Below are 14,792 nucleotides of genomic sequence, written 5' to 3'. Positions count from 1 at the left end.
ATGTCTTCTGACATCAAATATATCAACACTCATTGATAAAAGTGGCAAAAATCCTCGGTAAGCCTCGGAAGTTTTGCACTTTTATCAACAAGTGTTGATATATTTGATGTCAAAAGAAACTCGGGTGAGATTCTCTACTTATTTAAGTGAATAAGTATACAGCTGTGAGAAACATGCCTTTCTGACAACGCTGGTCATATTAATTCTTATGAACAAGGATTTTGTTTGAAAATATTTACGTGTATGTGACATGGGTGCATAATCAAAATTCGCCGCCATTCGCTTGGTGTTCAAACATGGCAGAGAAAGGCGGGTGTGAAAAGTAAGGGACCATATATGGTCCCATGGCACCAAGAGAGTTAAAGGGTCTAAATTATGAGAAACAATACTTCTGTATGTTTTCGTGCTGGGAAACTCCCAGGGGTTTCCCCAGGGATGTGGAAGCAGTCCGTCAGTGTTTACGTCATTTCAAGAACAAGGTCTCTTGAAAAACGTATGAACATAAAACTGTGTCGTTCATACACTTATGAACGTCAATTTCGCGGTCATCTGACGAACTTCTCGTCCAATGAAAAAGCCGTATATCGTGTAAACTTCAAATTAAAAATTATATGTTTCTATAATTTACATAATGTTAATAGATATAACACATTATTTTACAGATATAGAAATTTACTGGGAACATAGACGCCTAAAGAACTAAAACCATTTGCAAAACATTTCTCGTATTAAATAAAACTCAGATACATAATTGAAGGTAAGCCTGATAAACATATGATAATGAGTGAGTTAATATTTAACCAGATACAAAGATGATATAAGCCAAATGAACAGATGATATAAGCCAGACAAATAGATAATAAAGGCCAGATACACACATAAAATCATGGTTATGGATATGTTTGTGAAAATAAACGTTTATCAAAGCCAAACATATCTGCAGTACTGCAATTAACAGATATGTATTTACAAAGGTTGGCATCATTAGTGGTTTCAAGGAAATGCCACTCTTATTTTCAGTATAAGTACTTTTGTATTAGAACTGAATCCTACCTTACAGAAATACACATAAAACATAGCCCAGTTTGGATGCAGTTCTGATGAAAAGAATTCATTAATTTTAAGAGAAACAAAAACTCAAAGGATGTTAAGAATGTATAAGTTCAGACGTAAGTTATACGAGTATGTATATTGATGACACTTATAATTTATTTTTTTCTTTACTATCAATTTACAATAAATACAAGATTAGGTCATAATACCTTTGGCAAATCTGAGAGATTTGTCACTGATGCCAAATCATCTGACATTTCAAAAATATGAAAATGTGCACACAGAATGGCAACCACCAGGATATTACAATAGGGCAGCTTGTCCCCAACCAGTTGAGACCTTTCCCTACCATCCATTGAGTTGCTGCAATTAAGACGTTTGACCTTATCAAACACCGGCAGTTTTTCTCAGATCCTTCCACAAAGTCTCATCCCCATCCTTGTAATCCTCAACACGTAGTATGCACTCCTCTTCCACCACATTCAGCAGACTCTCTGGGAGATCCTCCACCTGCACGGCTCCCATAAGTATCACAATAATCCGGCTAGGAATCAGATCCGATAAGGAGTACAGGGCTGCATCAAGAGTAAACTGTGACCACTGAGAAAGATCTTCAAGAAAGTCATCTGAAATCACCAGGACAGACTTCCAACTGTTAGTGATACCGCAAATAATACCGTCGGCGATAACAACCCCCGGAAGAACATCCCGATCCTTCAGGAAGAGACGCATGGGGGAATTACACAGTTCCAATGCTGGTCGCAGTTTCCTATAGACAAAAGGGATGTCAGCGTCACAATATCCGATATAGAAGGTGAAAGCAAAATCTTTGGGTGTTAAATATTTGATTCCTAATCCAAATATTCTCATCAAAGCATTACGATATCGTATTGGATTCTTGGAGACCATGTATGATGCAGAAATGGTAGTAAATATTACCACCATAAATGTGACTGAGAGACTGAGGGTCAATTTGCCTGTACAGTAGCGATTTAGCCTTTTATAATTGTGGGCCACATCAACGGTTCCCGTCATTGTGCCATTATTCAGAATGCAAGCGAAGTTCCTGTCAGACTCATAAATCACTGGTGTATCCATCAACCAAATAATGAAGTCTAGATTTTCACAGCTACACGAAAAGGTGTTTCCTTGTACAATAAGTTTGAGGTTGTTCTTTTCAGCTGACAAGTCGAGTTTCGATCTGGTATCTTTATCCAGATATCCAATGAGGTTGAATGACAAATCGATAAGGATAAGGCGTGGATAATAAAGTGTTTCAATGGGAATGGTATCAAACTCATTATGAGAGAGATTTAGATGAACGATTGTATCTGAAAGTGGAAGTAGTTGTATAAATCGGAGCTGATTCATAGAGACATCCAAATATTCTACAGATTTCATAGAATTGAATATGCTGTGTGCGCTGAAGGGTTCAAGGGCAAAATGTAATTTGCAATTTCGTAAAGATAACCGCTTTGCGTTTGCAAATGAGTGAAAATCAAACACATTGTCAAACTTATTTCCTGATAAATCAACATTGCTCACATTTTCAACACCCCTCACTTTCATTAAACCAAACAGCAAGTTAGAAGCAAACATTACAGTTTCAAGTTTGTGTGTGTTTTGAAAAACGATTTCTTGGACACTATTGGCACCTGCCAGTGTACCAGAAAAACCGAAATATATAATGTTTGGGGGCAACGTGACTGTTATAGAAGAGTTTACATGTAATGTTACAGAACTTGGAAAGTCTTCATCCTGTCTTTGAAAGCTGAAATCCAAATATTCAAGTTCAGAAAATCTGAACAGGAAAAAGATCATACCTGCATCCCCAACAATATAGTTGTCAGACAAATCAAGCTTTTTCAAACATCCTTCAAACGGATCTTTGTAGAGTGATGGATATTCAATCAAATATAACTGGTTACCTCTCAAAGATACTTCAGTGACACATATTTGGGTCAAATAACGCATACTTTGTTTAGTTAGAACTCTATCGACAATGTCTTTTTCATCTTGCATTTTGAACTTGAATGTACCATTGAACCAAATTCTTTTCATATTCTGCTTTACGAAGGGATGGAGCAGATGTAAAGCATTGTGAATTCCTATTTGATTATGGGTAAGTTCCAAATGTTTTAGAAATATTAGTGGCTCTAAAACGCCAGACTCGCAGTGTGATAAATCTGAGCAAAAGTTTAAAATCAAAACTTCAAGTTTGGTTTCAATTAGACTCTGAAATGTTTCATTTGTGAGATGTGCAGTTGAACATGTTCCTTCATACAGAAACCGTGAATCCATCTGTAACAATTTCAAATTTGCTAGTTTGGAGAATCCTGGACCAAACAAAGGAGCAGGAACTGAGTCAATATACAGACTGTGGAGGTTGACGAGAGGAAGAAACACCCAATCTGGATACGAGGACATTTCATTCTGTTCGATATTAAGAGTTTGCAAACTCACAAGGTCTTGGAAAAGTTCATCTGGGAAAGACATTTTGTGGTCTCTTAATTTGTTTCGGGCAAGAAGGAGAGAGGTAAGATTGAACAAGCCACTAAATGCCCGTGGCTCAAACTTTGACAAAAGGTTTATGTTCATGTTCAGATAAATGAGCTTGTTAAATTTGTAAAATGTGTTATTTTGGACTATTTTCAGATCATTCCCACTGATATCCAGGGCTGTTATGTTTCCCGGAAGGTAGTTTGGAACCTGTTGGAGTTTTCTCCCTGTACAATCAGCAAAGATGCCTCCATATTGTTTGTCAAAATACAAGTCACAAACATGTCCACTTCCTTGGCACAGATTCACTGTCAGCAAAACAAGCAGTGCTCTCAGCATTATGTCTGAAACAAAAGAACGCATGACCATCACAAAAACGTAATGTCTTATTCCATAGAAATATTATGATAACACCTAAGGGACCGGCGCTTCAAGAGAAAGGGTGGGTAAGTAAAACTAATTTTAATTTTCCGGAAAATTCTTGAAAAAAAGTGATATTTCAGTGTGTTGAAAAAAATGAAATTGCCTGCCACAAAAAAATATGGATCTTGTATTTTAGAACTCTCTCACTCTCTCTCTCTCTCTCTCTCTCTCTCTCTCTCTCTCTCTCTCTCTCTCTCTCTCATTTAATCTTTCTTTAAGCATTCTAAAACTTTCAGAGTTTGTTATTGAGTTGTTAGCATTTTGTCAATTGCAGATTTCTCAAAGATAGCTTTCTGAAATCTGAGAATGATTGGAAAAAGGTATCACTTATATTACCAATGTCATTCCATGATAAGTAAACGTGATTTACATGTTCCAAACCATGTACACGTTTGAAATGTATGTTGTTCCAACCCAAACGAAAGGCCTTTAGGTTATCTGTATTGTGAAATGTCACATCTTGATCTGGAAGATTCATGTCAGTTACTCCCGTTGCATCAAAATATACAATATTGTGGTAATTGTGCTGCTGGAGGCCCAAACAGTTGTGTGTTTGGTATGCCATATACTAGTCGGGAAAACCCAAACAGTATTATGGAAAAAAAGCACCATCACCAACCAGAAAGTCTTTAGACACATCAAGCATTTCAATGCATCCCCTGAAAGGATCTTTATTGATAGAACCAGTTTCAATCAAGTATATACCATTTCTTCTCAATGATACATATATTTGTGTTAAATACTTCGTGTTCTTTTATGTTAGTATATCGTCATCAATGTCTTCCTTGTGTTGGACTGAAATAGTACTTGTCCCATTAAGCCAAATCCTACTCCTGTTCCTGCCTAAAAACGAATAGAGGATGTGTAAACTCTTCTGAATTCCTATTCCATTATGAGATAGTTGAAATAGCTTGGTTTCATTTAAACTCTGGAATATTGTATTTTAAAGGTTTTTTTTTTATTAAACAATCTCCTCCATAAACTAAACGCGAGTCCATTTGGAGAACTTTTAAATTGGCGAGTTTGGAATCTCGATTTAAGTCTAAATATATTCTGTGAAGGCTGCTGAGAGGAGGAAACACCCGATCAAAATATGATGTCAAATCATTCTTTTCAAAAGTTAATATATGCAAGTTCTTAAGGTCACGGAATATGTCACCAGTGAAGGAGTCATCGAGTTTGTTCTTGGCTGGTAAATTAAACAAGCCTCTGACGAACCTGGCTTGATTTTTGAGAGAGAGTTTGAATTATACAAAACGTGAGTCCATTTGGCGAGTTTGGAGAATCCGGAGCCTAAAACGGGTTCTGGAATTGAGTCTAAATATAGACTGTGAATGTTGATGAGAGGAGGAAACACCGGACCCGGATATGACGTCATACTATTTTTCTCAAGATTTAATGTATGCAAGTTCTTAAGGTCACGGAAAATGTCATCAGGGAAGGAGTTATCGAATCTGTTTTGGGCAAGTAACAACACCTTCAGATTAAACAGGCCTCTGAACACATCAGACTCGATTTGTGAGAGTGAGTTTGAATTAAGATTAAAAATGTGCCATTGCTCAGACTGGTTAGATTATTTCCACTATAGTCAACTGCGGCTATATTACATGGCAGATCATTTGGAATGTGTTGCAATTGTACCCCTTTGCAATCAGCAAATAAACCATATTGTTGGTCATAATGAAGAACACATGCATGCTTCTTCCCTCGGCAATAACTCGGCTGAAACAAATTCCATTTGACGTAAAGGTGATGGATGACACCAGGAGTTTGCGAAAGAGGTAAGCATGTCCTGCCCTCCCAAGGGCACCTGTTATTTACACTATTAGCATGAGAAATGTTTTTATGGCTTAGCTTTACACCCCACAGCTGTATTGCTGTTAAAACTACAAAAGACATATGTTAATTTTGAATTACGTCTGCTGTGTACAAAGTGCAGAGATTCTGCTGACTATGAGTAAAGGAAAACGTTAAAGAAATATATTCGTGTGTGTGTGTGTGTGTGTGTGTGTGTGTGTGTGTGTGTGTGTGTGTTTGTGTGTGTGTGTGGTGTTTTAATGTTCTTTTGTAATAGACTCATCACAGATAAATGCTACTAAGCTAATGTTGAACCACGGGAACTTCTTTCAACCAGCAGATTTATCGAACCAGTTCAAGTAAATACAAAACGTCATTGCAAGAGAATAAGCAGGCTCAATTATCCACCAAAACAGATTTGGCGTTTAGGGCAAATTTGCAATAATATCCTTGCAACAGAATGAGCTCATGATTATTTTACTCCTGTTTTTTCTTCAAATGGGATCCCGGCCACTGGAAAGAACGAAGCATCGGAAAAACACTAACGCCACTGATCAACCGTGAACAAAATTCCAAAGATCCCATACAATATACGTTGGACCATATCCATTAACCCACAGTGTTGCCTCGTGCAGGTTGACTTGACTAGATTGTTAGTTGTGCATGTCAGACATATTAAAGTGTCTTTGCTAGAGACATGTCTTGGTCATTGATACCTTACACCAACCTCAGACATTAACATTAAAGTACCAAAACTATTCCACCAGCAGTGACCCAATGACCTTTATATCATGTATATCAACATCTAGACATCTGTGGGATTCCGGGTCAAAATAGATTTTGCAACATACAAGTATACTTTTGTAAGATGCGACTAAATGGATCGGTGGTTAGATTCGGTGTCTGAAATGAATGCAGTATATATATGGTACTCACTTCGGATTTGGACATGATCTAAATTCAGCGTTGAAAAAAGACCTTGTTGATACAAGGGTGGTGTATGAATACAACATTTGGAGCTTATGAGCTTACAGACTGATCACTGAAGGTGCAAACTGGCAATAAAGAACGCAGCTTTCCCCAAGACCGATTATAGGAACTTTAAGATGTCGATTTCAAAATTCATAATAACAATTATACACACAAACATTACTAAGTTAGAAATACATGCAATACATCGGAAAATATAGCACCAAACTTGGTCCAGCTTAGGTAAGGGGGGTCCGCGAGACTCATCAAGTCATTTTGTCATTTTGTCTATGTGATTTCTTTGGAGCCCACTTGGTTCAAAGGGCACTGTTCTCATTTAATGAAAGCACAAGGTCGTAAATAGACAGAGATGATCTTTCAACATAATGTATTGTTTATTCGTGATGTTCTGAACTTAATAATACCACGACACTACAACAATATAAAGTGAGAGTCCATATACTCTGCCAAAACTCACTGACTTCAAGAAAAATAAAGTTTAGATGCTCATGCACAGTGTGTCTATGCATTGCTGGTGTATTGATTGAAATATAGCAGTGTCTACCGTGGGAAGATTATCTGTCAAGATGTAGAATAGACGTTTCAGAGTACAGTTGCACAGTGCTACGGACGTCTCGATGCGAATGACCAGACAATGTAAAAATAGTGATGAAACTGATTTTATTAAACACTGTTTTACGCCGCGTTTAGAAATATTCCACCAATATCACGGCGGCTACAACTATTGATGGGTCACCCATATAATTATGAACGATAGAACTGAAGGTCTCCTATTCACATCTAAAACTTATAATAAGCAAAGCCCCAGTTGTTACAGTCCATATTGATGTGAATGTTTGTGGCTGTAATATTCAAAACAATATTTGAACCATGCTAATTAATTCAGTATCAGGTAAACGCTGAGCAAATTTTCACAAATTTAAACATTGTGTTCATGGTCACAAATCGTATCGCCCGAACACAACTATTTGTCAGTTGCTGCTCGTGCAAATCAGGATATGGACACATGGTTATAAATAGTAGCGAATAACCGGAAACACGTCAAACAATGCGTCGATTTTTGAGTGTTGCAAGTCAACGTAGTGCTATTGGCATGCGACAATAGTCAACGTCAGATGGCTGCACGTCTTAACGTCACTTAGAGAGGTTTTGCGAGGCTGTGGTAGCGGTACCAGGATAGTTGAACAGTTGCCTATGCTTGAAGACCAGGCCGTCCGAGGGTCACAACAAAGAGGCAGGATAGGTACCTTGTGAACACTCTAACGCCAATAATGTCCGCATTAGCCAGGCCACCATACGAAGCAGATTGCGTTCTGTTGGTCTCTGTTCTCAACGTCTTGCAGTTCGTCCACCACTGACACTACGTGACAGACACGCTCGTTTGCAACGGTGCCGACATCATCAGCGTTGGAATCAACATCAGTGCTATGTAATGATGAAAGCAAACTAAAATGTGCTTTTATGATGGCCAAAGTTTTCATGATGCTACTGTAGTGGCGGATAATCCATTTGGGGGATGTTCGATAATGGTCTGGGGTGGCAAGGACACGATTACACGTTGTTGTTGGAAATCTCATTTCATGGAGTCGAGATACTGGCCCCATTGTGGTACCATTTGCAAAATATGACACTTCTCTTCATAACATTCAGGTTAAAGATGGATTTGCACGGTATACATTTATCTTGGTACAAAATCGGGACAGTAAGACATATCATGCAGTGAACACCTTTCAAACGAAATTTACCACAGTCTTATGACTCTGGGTAGATTAAGACCCACAGCAAAACATGTGTAACGAGGAGACAAATCCTTATCTGAACATCTTTTCCAAGTATAATGCAACTGATTCTTGGCATGCCACAAGAGAAATCAACAAGAAATTAAAATCTTTGTCATGGGGACACGCGAAGTTTCACAGACTGACGTGGCGCGAGCAACTTTCGGACGAGTGTGCCTCTGCCAAATACATTTCATCACTTGTCAATGTTGTTGGGTATTACCAGGATCTTCATGATCATTGTCGTCCAGGTTCCAGATTAGCAGTCTCCAGACCTTTTGGATGAGGTACCACATGTGATACTCGCATACCTACCACCGAAACACTCTCCAGGTCCACCAGTAAACCCGTTCTCTTAATTGTGCAAAACTTCACTTGACCAAGACCACTAAATAACAAACTATGAACACTTTTGTGAACGTATCCTTATACGGCTTTCACCAACGTTTAACCAGAAAACAAAACGCAAACAATGTGAAATCCTGAATCTAAATACTTAAGGAATCTGTTATCTGAATCTTTGACAAAAAAGATTCCCTTCAGAGTGAGGAACCGACATTCGAAACACAAGTACATTAGTCAAACGTCGTCTTTTGAGATCTTCTACACAAACACTATTCCTATACCTAGCTACAGACACATAAACAATCAACACACGTAAACGTATCTTTTAAAGTCTCAGTCATTCCTCTCAGTCACAGGGCACTGGTTACGACATTTCACGCTGCCTTTGAACATCCTGGACAAAACTTCCTATTGACACATTTCCTTTTGTAAGACTGTCATCGTGCATGTTGAAACTCTTAGGCGAGAAAACCCAATTTTATGTTTCCTTGCGAAATTTATCGTGACCTATAACCTACTTTATTCCCGTTCTTGCGTGTTTGTGTTAATCTAATGTCTTTCAACAATATGTTATACATTTTAGTCATTACACAAATAGCTTCTTTATCTGCTTGTGATGCTCACTGGTTGGTATTTATATATCCCAGATACACTGTATTGAATGAAATAATGTATTAACTTTTAAGTAATGTTGTCATTATTTGCCATTTCAACAGAAAGTCTCCAATGGAATAGTCACGTATCATGTATTTTCTACCAGCATCAGGGAGACAGTACAGAGTGTTTTGGTGGCGTTATAGCCATGATTAAGATCTGATCCATACTCGATTATTTACATTTGTATGTTTGTTGTTTAACGCCGCACTCAGCATTATTCCAGCTACACGACGGCGGTCTGTAAATAATCGAGTCTGGACCAGATAGTCCAGTGATTAACATCCACGAAATTTGGATCGATGCCATGCATCAACCATATCAGCGAGCCTGACCACCCTATCCAGTCAGTCGCCTTTTAAAACAAGCATAGTCGCTTTTTATGGCAAGTATGGGTTGCTGAAGTGCTATTCTACCCTGGTCCGATTATTTACAGACAGCCGCCATATAGCGGCGTTATACAACAAACAAACAAAAACATAGCTACGAATCCATTATAGTGTTTTCGGGACGATTCTCACCGGCCTATACAAAAGGTCTTCAAAGTGCACAATGAAAACTAATATTGACTTTTTGAATACTTAAAAGTCCCAACACTCTTAAAGTACATAAACGTATTTAATTTTAGAAATAATGTTTGCTCTATCCCATGTGTGATGTTATAAAGCACAGTTTTGTCCTGAACTGTATATTATACTGAGAACGCCCGCGTCTCAGTGCTCAGTTGACGTTATAATGGGGTAGAGCAAACTAGTAACTATAGCAAATTTAGAACTAACCTTGTGTTGTAATGATGATGGATTTGAAATATAATCTGTAGTTTGTAAATTGAAAATCTTCGAACAGGGCGATCTTATTGGCTGCTTCACCTAAATACCTGCAAAGAGACAAAATAGGTTTTAAACAGCTACAATTTTTAGGGTTTGGGTTCAGGTTGAAATAAGTCACATTTCATTATCTTGTCAGTGTTGGATTACATTTATTTCTTTATACTCATTTGGGTCAGTTTATCACGTGACTTGTAGGACCGAAGTAACACATGCATCGTAGGCAGTTTGGCGGGGCATAGGTGTTATAAGAGAGTTTATATATGTTATATATCCTGAGTTGTGTTAAGTTAAATACATCTATATTAATATTCACAGTGTAGACAATGCAAAACAGATAACAACATCTTGACTATTATTACCATGACCAACAATAAAGAGTCAATGTATGGGCCAGCTGCTTATAAATAAAGTCGGAACAAAGAGTGAATGAGTGAGTTTGATTTTACGCCGCCTTTAGCAATATTCCAGCAATATCACGGCGGGGGACACCAGGAATGGGATTCACACATTGTAGCCATGTCGGGAATCGAACCCGGGTCTTCGGCGTGACGAGCAAACGCTTTAACCACTAGGCTAACCGACCGCCCCTTCGAACAAAGATGTATATAGTTACATATATATATACATGTTTGGTTAGGCAGGCCCGTTGGCCATTGGAACGTGAGGTGGATGAGATGTGAATTCTGCATACATGTGTCGCACATACGGCACATTGCAGTATGACCGTGAATGGCTCCTTAGGGATAAATGGACAATGCTTTGTATCTGTCGGGAGTTGACTCTGGGGCAGCAACGACAGAGGCTGGTCGAGGTAGGCCTGGCAGATACTAACTGGATACCATGATTATGATTATGAATTACCTGCAAAATACAATTGGAATAAATGTTGTGGACCCATAGACTTGTGTTGTCACATGCAGAAGTCCCTGGTTGTTGTGTGTTCAGGTGTTCTCTGTCGTAAAATCCCACCCTATGTTTCCACCACCAAATGCAGCACATGTAAGCCATTGAAGTGGAGTGATTACAGAGCTGGTTGCACTTCATGATACGGTAACTAACGTGAATAGATCGATATTATTTCATAGCAATAAAGATTATGTCTTGGGATTGATAGTCTAATCACCCTGATAAGGTAGATAAAAAGTCTGTGTGCATGATTTGCGATTACGATTACTATGTGTAGGTCTGTGGCCTCTCAGTATTATGAATAAACACATATACAATTTGCGGTTTTACTTTAGGAACAGCGATACAAGGCGAGCCGCATTGTACAGAGTGTCTGGCCTTATGGATTATTAAATATACATGTACCACTATTCTGTTAAAGATGACAACCGAGTTACTGGGGCTTCCTGAATAACAATGTTCTCTTACTTCCAACACATTCCTTCTTACTCAAGCGGGGGCAGGCTGGCCCAGTCGTCTAATACACAACAATTCGCTTTGCAGATTTGCGTCCCTGGGGCACCTATGATCGTTGGTTCGAATCACGATTCGCCCCGACTTTGTTTCTTGGTTTGTAAGCACAATACCCGTGCTCGTGGGTTCCAACGAAGTGGTAAACGACTGAGACCTGCTTCACTTTTGGCTTCTCTCCCACATCAAACTGACACGCCATAGTATGAATGGAATACTATTCAAAGCGGCGTTATACCTCACTCGCTCACTACTTTCTCAAGCTAAAATACATCCTTACTTTCATACTTTTAAGGTTTCAGGAAAATATTTTCAGAGTTATTGAACTCTGTGAAGTTGTACATATGCTGTGGGAGTCACCGTTGCAAGATGCATGTGGGACTTGTTCTCTGCTGCTAATGCACGTTCGCCAAGGTCGCAAGTTGATCTTTACAGTGCATGGCACATGGCAACATACTCAAAAAAGACTTCAGATTCGGTCACACTGTCAACCTGCCCCTTCCACCCCCTGTAATAAGATGTAATATTAAACGGTGGGTCTCTAAAAACTTGTTTTGAGTTAAGAGCATGTCGAACGCTGATGCCAGATTACTCCATCAGTTACAATAGTATGTAGATCAATGCTGGATAAACCATTGAAATTGGAATGCTACATTACTCCATCAGTCACAATAGTATATAGATCAATGCTGGATAAACCGTTGAAATTGGGATGCTACATTATTCCATTAGTCACAATTGTATAAAGATCAATGCTGGGTAAACCGTTGAAATTGGGATGCTACATTATTCCATTAGTCACAATAGTATATAGATCAATGCCGGATATACCATGGAAATTGGGATGCTACATTACAACCATTAGTTACAATAGTTTATGGATCAATGCTGGATACACCATTGAAATTGGGATACTACGTTACTCTAAGCAGTGAACACCTTTCACACAAAATATACCACAGACAATATGATCTTGTCTGTCCCAAGCGCTCCCCTTCCCCATTCTACCCGTCATCTCCGATCAGCTGAACACACAGGAGAAATAGCACAAACTGCATAGTATGTGTACTTCCTTTGTATCAAAGCATCTACATGTTCATTTATCTCACCTGTAAGCACAATGTCTATCTCTCTGTGTGACAGGCTGCAGGTTACATATCCATAGAACAGTCCAGAGTGTATCTTCCGCCTTCAAGCCGTTCACTCACCCGTATACACAGCGAAGTTAACAATGCTGGGTTCCCCGAACATGAGGACCCGCATGAATAGGTTGACTGCGCATTGACTGACATTGAGTAAATTTGAATACTACTGGGGTATAAATATCAGGTTACTCGGGTTGGATGATGTGATTAGATTTTCTAACGATAACATAATTAAGTTTCACATCTTTAGTGTATGGTTGTTCTTTGAAGGGCAAGTAAAGTCAACATAGCAACTTTTCAAATTTTAATACTTTCGGCAATATTTAATCACAATTGCCTGACCAAAATTATATGTGACTGAAACGAAACATAGACATTGACAAACGACGAAATCGTCCTCCAAGTGAAACAATTCAAGGTGAATTCCTCTTGTTAGGGTTAAAACTAGTAAGGATAATTAATCAGTAATTACTTTGACCCGTCTTGTCCCGTCTTGGCCCAACCCGACCCCGCCCTGTCCGGCCCCACCTCAACGTAATCCCCCCATACTCAATAAACGTGTAAAGGAAACTAAAAGCGAAAAAACCCTTCCCACAGCCACAAACAATCTTTCCCAAAAGCAGATTCGATTTTACAATTCCGAGCATCATCAGAATGTGACTATGAATCACTATTACATAGTGGGGATACCAGGTGTTCGCGAAAGGATAAGCGTATATTGCCCCAACGGTGACACATGTCACAAACACATGCAAAGGCAAATCAATTGTTCACCGGAAAATAAACATGGGAACATGAGGAAATATATATTAGAAGCATTAAATAGGATTGAAACGTTGTGTTTGTATAATAAAGAAGTTGTTTTCCATAGTACTCCTTGTCATATTACTGTAGGTTAATGTTGCAGTTATACTGTGTGAGGTATATCAGTCTGAGCGCAAGGATCACTTTGTGCAACGGATATAAGTAAGTTTGAGAAAGTAAGTATTGAGTTGGAGTTCCGGGGCAGAATGGGTCCCTTCTACCCATCTTCAACCGACAAACAAGGTAGATAGATAGATAGAAACACAAGAAATCTCCCAGATGTGACCTGGTTAGTCGGTCGCACTATCGACCACCGATTTGTCTGGTCCAGATTTCAATTATGCTGCAATAATGCGGCATAAAACACCATTCACGCGGTCTCAATGAGAACGTCGCTTGTTCGCCACCATTCGAACATAGGATAACGAGCAATTCATTCGTGCCAAGCGATGACAGTAGATCATTCTTATGACACACCATTTTCATTCTTAAAACAATTTACACCGGGGATCTTGAAGTATTGGTGCCTGAGACCACTACACGGTTTTAGAAACTAATGAATCACACCAGAGAGAGTTTCACCATTCCGGTTAGGCTTCTACAGAGAGGGGTAATCCAAACAAACGCTGCCTGTGCTATTACAGCTGTAAGCCTTCGTTACGGATGACAGAATAAGAAAGGACGAATTATGGTTTCTTATTTTTTCTTCGACATTCATTTCTATGTCATGATTGACCCTCTATAAACTACTTAGAATGCACGTAGAAACTCATTTTGCTTCAATGACACAACATTCGTCATGCTTAAATGACATGACATTCGTCTTTCTTCAATGACATGACATTCGTCTTGCTTCAATGACATGATATTCGTCTTACTTCATTGACATGACATTCGTCTTACTTCATTGACATGACATTCGTCTTGCTTCAATGACATGACATTTTCGTCTTGCTTCAATGACATGACATTCGTCTTGCTTTAATGAGATGACATTCGTCTTGCTTCAATGACATGACATTTTCGTCTTGCTTCAATGACATGACATTCGTCTTGCT

The 14,792-nt window shown here is 38.8% G+C and overlaps 1 protein-coding gene and 1 pseudogene across 1 annotated transcript; both read right to left on the bottom strand.

Annotated features, from left to right (window-relative positions):
- Window positions 1–1,440: 1,440 nt before the first annotated feature.
- On the bottom strand, window positions 1,441–3,891 carry LOC139474592 (toll-like receptor 4). Its single transcript, XM_071257664.1, has one exon. It carries the CDS (start codon window positions 3,889–3,891, stop codon window positions 1,441–1,443), a length of 2,451 nt encoding a protein of 816 aa, XP_071113765.1.
- Window positions 3,892–4,107: 216 nt separating this feature from the next.
- Window positions 4,108–8,366, bottom strand: LOC139475233 (leucine-rich repeat-containing G-protein coupled receptor 4-like; annotated as a pseudogene).
- Window positions 8,367–14,792: the final 6,426 nt, after the last annotated feature.

The sequence above is a fragment of the Haliotis cracherodii genome, unplaced genomic scaffold (genome assembly GCF_022045235.1).
Source record: "Haliotis cracherodii isolate W230 unplaced genomic scaffold, xgHalCrac1.p SCAF_3, whole genome shotgun sequence".
NCBI classification, from domain to species: Eukaryota; Metazoa; Mollusca; class Gastropoda; order Lepetellida; family Haliotidae; genus Haliotis; species Haliotis cracherodii.
This window is presented reverse-complemented; position numbering and strand designations above follow the sequence as displayed.